Consider the following 9,442-nt stretch of genomic DNA (forward strand, 5'->3'; position numbering starts at 1 on the left):
ATCCAGCCTTTAAAGTTGAGGGTCATATTTTTGGAGTTCTTTCAATGGCTGTTAAGGATAATGCTTAAACTCTCCTTTTGAGTTGATGACTAGCTAATCATCGTAATTATCATTATTACTCTTCACGCAGTTTTAGTTCCTTGTTGCTCTGGAAATGTAACGTTATCTGGATGAAGTTGTGCACTTAATTAAAGGACATGAGTCCAAATAATGGAGCTGCAACACTGCAGTAGAGGTTTCAATGTCTGCTCAGTTAAATGTCCTCTAAATAACTCCAAAAGCAGTGTAATTCATTTGAACTCTGAAATGCAGTCAGTTCAACGGTCAGTCACGCAGATTCAGGATGAGTTGACCTGCTGGGAGTTCATTCTAAAGGCCAGAATTTGTCACAGTAATGCCGATCAATGCACAATGTCCCTCAACTTTTACTAGAAATTGATTCTTTTTGGTAGCATTACTACCTTCTGAATGGCTGCTCACACCGCTGCACAGCTGTAACAATGAGTTCCTTCTTGACACCAACAGCCCTGTTGTATATCACATACCTCAAAGCTGTTAAGCCTGTCCTCTTTGGTAAACAATGAATTGAGGAAAATGACTTAATGCATTACAAAGTGCACAGAGGAGACTCAACAGTCCCACAAACATCATAATCTATGACAGGATAAGATTCATATCTGCTGTCTGCCATAGGGAGGTCTGAATGGCTGAAAGGGAGTATTTGGTGCCTTTTGGTCATTTTTCCTTTTGTAATTTTTACCACGTGACCTTTATGTAACCCATAATATTGTTTTTGGTTGAATTGGTCAGCTTCACTGTAAAACTGACCCGTTTCCCCTCCTAATAGAGCCCCATAAATAGAAGTAACACCATGACGCACAACAGGTCCCCAAAAAAGCCGCGCGTACGTGCGGCCCTTGTGCAACTCATCTCCACTGAGCCGTGACATGACGGGTTACTTAAAGCTGCCCGCGGAGTGGATGAGGGTACACAACCTCTCTGCTCCAGTGACCGTGAAGCCTCCAGCAGAGAACGGGCAGATGAAGACTGACGGCGCGGCGCAAACGTTCAGCGGCAGGAAGCAGAGTCTCATCGAGGATGCGCGCAGGGAGCGCGGCAGCGGCTCCGCGGGCTCCCCGGGGCCCACCAGGTTTGGAGACGGCTTCGTGTTCGAGGAGAAGGACGGCAGGGTCACTCTCAACGTCGTGTTTGCGCTCAGCAGCGAGAAAAATGCGGGATTCTTCAAAACGGGGAAAATATTTGAGGTAGGACTCAAACAGGAGTTAAGGTTGAGCTGAAGGTGACAAAGACCTGCAGAAAAGTGACGTTAAACTTGTAGAAATGTATTACGTTTTAAATGATAACCCTGTAATGTTTTAAAAGAAATGATTGGGGTGCTAATTTGGACAAACATTTGGTGAATACGTGTTTGGAAAATCAGGTTGGGCACAGAGAGCCAATTTTCAATAATGTTTGATTTGAATCCATAGCAATGCAACACATTTTATAAAATGATTATAAACCTCAATGTGAAAACTATATCTAAAGCTCTAAGTAAGATTCACGTTGTCAAAGCTCCATTTAATAAAAATAACTGGTAGATTATTCACTTTCGAAAATACTCTTTAGTAACATGAAGATTTTGGTATATAAATGAAAAATAATGAAAAACATCCAACTAATTATTTGGTATTTGTATTAAACAATGAGGGCAAAATGTGTTTGATTAAGTATAGATATCATGTATAATATTTATTGTTCTTTCTTAAAATACACCCTTAGTTTTATACTTTTTCTGAGTAGTCCTTCTGTCAGAGTGGGAATACATTTGACAAAGATGATCGTTTGAAAGAAAATCTGAGTGAAAATATCCAAAGTTTGATTAAAAACGTAAGAAACTTAAAAGACTGAAGCACAAACACAGTCTAGGATGCAAAAGCTGAACCTGATAAAGGTGTAAACATTAGGAAAAGCACATTTCTTAAGTCCTGTTTTGCATCCTTTTATCAGGCATTTGAAGCCAAGCTTCTCCACATCGAAAGCCGGCCGGGGAGGAAGTCGAAGAACAGCTCGCCTGACCTTGAGTTCTTCATGAAGTGTGAAGTTCACAGCTCTGACCTGGACGTGTTCATCAACTCACTGAAAAGAGTGGCCGACGACGTTCGCTCCATACCCGAAGAAAAGGGCAAGCACCTTTTTTACTTATCGTTTCATTTCATTTGTCCAGCTTCATCACTGGCCTTATTCGAATGCTCCTTTCAGTTCTTTTCGTGCTGCTTATTATCTTTTAATGCTGATAATAACATGCAGCCAGACTCAGTACAAAAGCACTAATTTGTTTCTCTGTCCACATCACAGTTCCCTGGTTTCCTCGACAGATAAAAGACCTGGACAGATGCAACATGTTAATAACCAAATTTGATCCAGACCTGGACCACGACCATCCGGTAAGTGTTTACGCATTTTTACTGCGAAAATATACAAAGGAAAAAAAAAATTAAGCTTTTTTCAGGTAATTCATTGTCTTCTTTTACAGGGATACAATGATTCAGAATACAGAAAGAGACGGGCGGGCATCTCTGAGCTTGCCTTCAGACACAAACAGTGAGTTGCATCTCAATAGACAGTCTGGTCTTTTTTTTTTAAAGAATTGTCTCCTAAACCAACTCCTTGTTGCAGAGGGGACCCGCTGCCTACAGTGGAGTACACAGCAGAGGAGATATCAACATGGTGAGATCGACTTGCACAGTTCCTGATTCAGATGTGCTGTGTGCCAATGATTTCTATAACAGAATGCGTGACGGTGTGGTGCAATTGTGTTTAAAGGAGGCAGGTTTACCAGCAGCTGCGGAGTATTTACCCCAGTCTGGCCTGCAGGCAGTTTCTGGACGGCTTGCAGCAGCTGGAGAAAGAGTGCGGCTACGGAGAGGAGCGCATCCCTCAGCTCAGAGAGGTGTCTGCCTTCCTGAAAGGTGACAAATACTTAAAGTTTTTTGGTGGCAAAAGTACAACAAGATGTTTGTTTTATTCTATTACCTATTAAAAAAAGGCAAGAAAACTAAGAATGAAGGGCTGGTATTTAACCCCTAAAAAGTAAAAAGTACACGTAAATATTTCTATTACAGAAGCAAAAGGTAGAATTAAGGAAGGTTTCTATCTTAAAAGATGGAGGACATGTAGAATATTGACAAAGGCTGATTTGTCAAGCAGTCATTTTGTCTAAAAAGTGTGTCTACTCGTCTGACCAACTATCCAAAACTCCAAGTTTCAAAATCTATATTTATACATGGCGAAACACAGAGATGGCATTTAAGAAGCTGAAAGTGTAGAGAGTGACCTCTTGTGTCAGCTTTTGTGTTGAGATAAACCGATACTGACGATAATCATGATATTAAAAGAATTTTTATTTAATTTTTAAAAGTTTCCCACCTCCGTTTTTGAGTCCAATTCAATGCCAAAGAAGGAAGACAAGAACTTCAAATCAAAGAGGAGTTAATGTGACAACAACGGGTTTTATTTTTCCATGTTTCCCATTGATATTGCGATTATGTCGCTATCATGAATGCCTATGACAATCATATAATGCAAAAATATTTTCGTGACCACTCTAGTTGTAATGCTACCCTTTAAAATTCATCTTAAAGCAAACATTTTCCTCTGTAAACGAAGAGAAAGTGAAAAATGACTTTAGGTTTGTGAAGCTTCTGCAACTATTAAATCAAACGAGAGAAATGAATGCAGTCGGCGGGGCTTCCTGCTGTTAGAAAGGTGTTAAAGTTTAAACAAGATATTTCTATGCGCCTGAAGCCACCTATACCATAAGGCCAAGAATATATTTGCTTTTCAACCTTGCACTGCTGTAGGAAACCCGCTCTTTTATTGGCATACTTGCTGTTGATGTACTCCTCTCTTTGATGGAAGCGTCCACAAGGGGGCACAACAGATAACTAAGACTATACAAAACATGCAGAATTTAAAGTGTGTGTATTCTGGCTTAAGAGGGCGCTCCTTCACTCTAAAGATAAAGCATGTTATTTGGTGAGAAAAAGTATATGCTGAAATTGCTTAAAGAGGTCAAATGTCCTATTTATGTTCTTGATAGTTAAAAAGTCTTCAAAGTCACACCAGAGGGAGTTTTTCCTCCCCCACAGATTTTCTTCCTCTGCTCAATGATATAAAAAACAAGCTCAAATGCGTTTTTCTTGCCTTGTAGCTAGTTTGGCACATACTCAAAAACAGCTCGATCGCTGATAAATCAGAACAGACTGAGACTGAGTAAAGCTATAATTCAATATACTGATTTGTGTCCACAGGCACAATTTTAATGTTTAAAAATTTAAAGGTTTAAATTAACTTTGGACGCCAGATTTAGAGCTACAGGAGCTTCTGTATGAGTAACACTAGTTTTACATTTATGTCACTTGTAAAGCACCTTGTCTTCCTCTGTTGCTGAAAGTTATTTTACAGTCTATCAATGATCTATTTTATTTCATGGAATACTGTTCAAAAACAGGACTAAAAACACACTTCGGCCCTTCTCGAGCTTATTACTGAAGGATGAACAAGTACCGACAGTAAAGTAATAAAGTTAAGTTATATGATTTCTCTTTTTCCTTTTCATACTTTTTCTGGCCACTTCAGAGAAAACTGGCTTCCAGCTGCGTCCAGTTGCCGGCCTGCTGTCCGCCCGAGACTTCCTCGCCAGCTTGGCCTTCAGAGTGTTTCAGTGCACTCAGTACATCCGACACTCCTCTGCACCCATGCACTCCCCCGAGCCGTGAGTTATCACTTTCTGTCACCCGGCTTTTTATTTATTTATGCAAATCGGCTGCTTATTTTTTCACTGACTTCAATCTGCTCTCACAGAGACTGCTGTCACGAACTTCTCGGCCATATTCCCATGCTGGCAGATAAAGAATTTGCCCAGTTTTCACAGGTGATTACAGCAGAATGCACTTTTCCTTCTTTGGTTTGGCCAAATCTTCATGTAATCTCATTATGTTTTTTACTGAATGTTACCAGGAGATTGGGCTCGCCTCCCTCGGAGCTTCAGATGAAGACATTGAAAAACTGTCAACGGTATGATTTATTTCCAAACATAAAAGAGTTTTAACATATTCATGCAGATGAGATGCTGCACTCATGAGCTTTCGGTGCCATCTAGTGGTTAAACGGAATAACTGCATGTCATTCTGTTACTCCAGATTATTTAGGAAGTGTTTTTCCAGAGGCAAAGACGGCACTCGTGTCAGATTACTGGTTTAATAAGAAAAGAGACGATAGATGATTGTTGGATGGATGGATGCAGTAAACTGAAAAAGATGGATGGATAGATAATGGGAGTGAGGGAGGAAGGATGGATTGACTGATAGATAAGGGACTGGGAGGAAAAATAATGATTGGATGAGAAAGAATGAGGAAGAAAGGATGGATAGATGGATGGAAGAGAGGCAGGGTAGATGGATGACGATGGTTGGATGGATTGATATAAAAAAGGAAGGATGATGAATGGATGTATAGATGAGAAAAACAGGAAGAATGGACCGATAGATGTTGGTTGGATAGACTGATGAATGAATGTGAAAGAGGAAAGAGGGATAGATTATGTATGGATGGATGGATGAGAAGGGAGGTGGGGTTGATGGAACAAGACATATAGAGATGAATGACTGAAGCAGGTATAATGAGGAGTATTGAAGGTGCTGCTGCTGAACAAAAATTATGTGCTAACTTCATCTTTCATCTGCAGCTCTACTGGTTCACTGTGGAGTTCGGCCTCTGCAAGCAGAACGATGCAGTGAAAGCTTACGGCGCGGGACTCCTCTCCTCTTACGGAGAGCTTGTTGTGAGTCTGTTCTCATTTTCGGCACACGCGTGTTCTGCTGTGTGTACTCGTTGTGCTGACGGTCTTTCACCCATCCTCCCAGTACGCCCTGTCGAACGAACCGGAGTACAAGCCCTTCAACCCGGAGGAGACAGCCGTGCAGCCGTACCAGGACCAAACCTACCAGCCGGTTTACTTTGTGTCAGAGAGCTTTGAGGATGCAAAGATTAAGATGAGGTATCAACTTACTCCTTTATCATAATACCTGCTGCATTACCTCACATCTAAACTTAAATATGGAGGTTTACACTGACCTTAAAGACAGTTGTATACCAAATTAAGACAAGAAAGTGCCCAGTTTCTCACATCAGGTTGTAAAACTGATGGACTAACTAAATATGCTAAGATGTTTAGACTGGCATGCACGTCAATGGCGCTTTTACAAAGAGTCTGTTTTTAATAGGTTGACGGTTTCATTGGATGTCACAATTAACAAAAATGACTATTTGCACTATTGAAAATACATATTCCTATATTATACACCGCAGCCATATACTTGTGGCATTGTGAAAGGACTAAACAAAATGTTTTTAAGCCATATGCATGCTTTTCTTTCCACAGGAAATACTCCGCCAACATCAAGCGCCCCTTTGCAGTTCGCTACGACCCCTTTACCTGCAGCGTGGAGGTTCTGGACCAGTCGAGCAAGATCCTGAACGCTTTGAGCCAGATGAGAGAGGACCTGAAGACCCTTCACAGTGCTCTGGAGAAGCTCGGCTCATCTTAAGACCAGATCTGCAGCAGAGATCAGAAAGCCACGGAGGCAGAGAAACTCGCACGCAAGACACAAGAGTTTTCCTGAGTAAAAAGCACAATGTAGTGAGGTCCCCGAGGGCCTTTTATTTGTGTGTATACGGTGAAGATGATGTAAAAAGGAATAAAAGTTTTATTTTCATGAAGATGTGTCCTCAAAATGTGCGTTTTATAGTCAAGAGCAGCAGAAGGGAGAAAGGAAAAAAAAAAAGGTGCTGAGGAGAAAAAAATTGTTAGAAAAGAAAAAAGAAAAAAGAAAAATGAGCCACTACAATACACAGCTTGTAGACCATTTTCTAGCTTCTAAATCCAAACCAACTATTTCCATTTGGAAAATTCTTGGAAGCCATTTATCTTCATGTGTTGTTAAGCAAAGGGAAGGAGCTAATTATGAATGATTTAAGTATCGTGTTCCCACTGCTGGTCAAGGCCAGAGCCAGCACTGAGGCCCAGCACATCAGTGGGGCCAGGTCACCGGGACCTCACAGTCGACCACAGCACGGTCCGCGGAGCTGCGCTGCTGACAGATGCTCTTCTCTCTTTATTTCTCTTTCTGCGTTCAACTGGAGGATTTGGCCCTGTGTGTTTTTGACGGGTGGCCAGCGTTTTGATCTCCACGCAGGCGACAATGCACATCAGAGCCGTGCACGTCAAAGCTTCCCCTCGAGAACACAAATCATCTCCATCTGCGGGATTCGAAAAGCAACAGCATCATCAAGACAGTGGCTGGCAAACCCTCACGCCGGCCACCTTGTGTTGGGAAGCGTTCCCTACCCATAATTCTACTGCACAGTAAATCAAGCCTTGCTCTGGCTTCTCTGGGAAAGCCTGTGCTTGCAGAAAAGACAGAAGAAAAAAATGTTGTGTGTGGAGAAAAACAAAAGGAAAAAATTGACACAAACAACACAACTCAAAGGTCTTGCACTTTATGCTTAAGTGTATCTCAGTCTATATCCACAAATCCTCCATGAAACCGCAGCCAGGACGCAAATCTACAGGGTGCCAAACAAAAGCAGGTTGCCGTGGCAATGGGGCAACCACTTCAGCGATGCAGCTCCATTCTTGTGCCTTGCACTCGCACCGCAAATCTCAAACGTTGCATCATCCTGAATCCAAGCAAAAGCGTTCTCTTTATTGACGTCAGGGCCGTCCCATCCTTAAAACTGGATCAGATGCCTCCTCCGGAGGAGCCCGGGCTCAAGGCAAGGTCATCAGGTTCACTCTGGCCTCACGCCTGAGAATGATACTCTGCTTTAGGGATCAACTACAGCCCATGAAAGCAGAGCCAAAGTTTTCACAAATGTCCTGATAACTCCTCTACCGTCCTCAACTCAAAGTTTGTGCAATTAGTTGGCTACTTCAGAAGGCAGCTATGATTGGGTGGAGCTCTGGGTGCATCTTAAAAGTCCAAACTTAATACAGAGGTTATATATAAACAACAGCAGAATGGTTCTCACTGCTAATGGGGACACTGAAATGAGTTACACAGAAAAAACAAGAATATGGGAAAGAACTGGACAGAAAATAAGGTTATCCAGTTCGTCCAGCTGGGCCACGTGCTTTGATCTGAGGCCAAAGGAAGCGTGCAGGTTATGTTGACTTCTCCAGGTGAAAGAAACCTGGAAGATTGTGAGTGCAGAGGAATCTCATCCAGGGGTAAGGCTCTGATCAGAAGTGATGCAGGGAGCTGAGAGAAATGTCATGTTAGCAGAAGTGCAAAGCCAGGCTCGTTGTTTCCTCTGCTTATACAACAAATGAAAAAGAACATTCTCAGGACATGATAAAAAAAACAATCTGCACATAAAACTTCAGATGAACAACAACACATGACATGTGACACCATTTGTAATGCAACAAACACAAAGCTATGCAAAGTACATCCACTTTATTATCATCATCAGCAGGTGTGAGCACCTCTTTAAAAGCTGAAGTTTGGCCAGTTTGTTGTACTGGAGCATTCAGGTGTGTGTTAACACAGTGCCAAGGAGGAAAGACATCAGAAATGATCGTAGCAGAGTAATTGTTGCTGCCCATCAATCTGGGAAGGGGTTATAAGTCCATTTCCAAACTATTTGAATGATGCGATCCAGAATGATCATCTAAGGACAGCAGCAGCGAAAGCCTCATTTCACCAAGCATCCGAGTTCTTCTGAGAATCCCGAGATCACAAGAAAATCAATTCAGCCATCTTAGCATATTAAGAGTGGCAGCCACGGGCAGGTTTCAGGCAGGTGAGAGCCCCTTTTCGCCGACTGCGTCCGTTTGCTTTATGTAATGGGTCAAAGGAGGAAATCCATTCTTTGCTGATGTCCGTGGGTGCCAGACATCAGGCAGTCACAGCCGGCAAAGGTTTCACAACATATAATCAAAAACGGAAATGTTATCTAATATTACGGCACTGAGCAAACGCTGCGATTCACCTGTTGGTTCTTCATATTTTGCTTCCAAACAGCCAGACATGTAACCTTTTCAAGCGGTGTTGAGATATGGTTCTCCGGGCGTTTCTGAAGGTCTTTCAGAGTTTTTCATGCCTGAAACTGGCTGCTTTTTCGCTTATTTTCAGTGCAGTCCTTGTACTTTTTTTTATTTTGTTTGTTAAGCCACTTAACATTGATCTATAAATCTTTAAAGTATACAAAATGACACTTAACTCAAGGGATGAGCCACTTTTGTGTCTACATGAACCAATTTCAAGATGCATTTTGTCACAAAGACAATTTGTTCTAATTTCCTCTCCAAGAAATAACAAAGATAACACACTTTGACAGGCATCGGATGGTAGTTTTGCACCACAAAGCTGATTTC

General features: G+C 41.8%; 1 protein-coding gene across 1 annotated transcript; it reads left to right on the plus strand.

Annotated features, from left to right (window-relative positions):
• The first annotated feature begins 900 nt into the window (after window positions 1–900).
• On the plus strand, window positions 901–6,783 carry th2 (tyrosine hydroxylase 2). Its single transcript, XM_075472476.1, has 12 exons — window positions 901–1,265; window positions 2,011–2,185; window positions 2,359–2,447; window positions 2,537–2,604; window positions 2,680–2,730; window positions 2,827–2,972; window positions 4,642–4,777; window positions 4,867–4,936; window positions 5,023–5,079; window positions 5,750–5,845; window positions 5,928–6,061; window positions 6,446–6,783. The coding sequence occupies exons 1-12, from the start codon at window positions 948–950 to the stop codon at window positions 6,609–6,611; spliced, it is 1,506 nt and encodes a 501-aa protein (XP_075328591.1). The 5' UTR covers window positions 901–947; the 3' UTR covers window positions 6,612–6,783.
• Window positions 6,784–9,442: the final 2,659 nt, after the last annotated feature.

The sequence above is a fragment of the Odontesthes bonariensis genome, chromosome 8 (assembly GCF_027942865.1).
Source record: "Odontesthes bonariensis isolate fOdoBon6 chromosome 8, fOdoBon6.hap1, whole genome shotgun sequence".
NCBI classification, from domain to species: domain Eukaryota; kingdom Metazoa; phylum Chordata; class Actinopteri; order Atheriniformes; family Atherinopsidae; genus Odontesthes; species Odontesthes bonariensis.

Bases quoted from the DNA above. Each gene is read 5' to 3' on its own strand.
- th2 (XM_075472476.1), top strand. From the start codon at position 948: ATGACGGGTTACTTAAAGCTGCCCGCGGAGTGGATGAGGGTACACAAC. The intron at 2,186-2,358 runs GCAAGCACCTTT...TCCACATCACAG, and splicing joins CTCCATACCCGAAGAAAAGG to TTCCCTGGTTTCCTCGACAG. The intron at 6,062-6,445 runs GTATCAACTTAC...TTCTTTCCACAG, and splicing joins GATGCAAAGATTAAGATGAG to GAAATACTCCGCCAACATCA.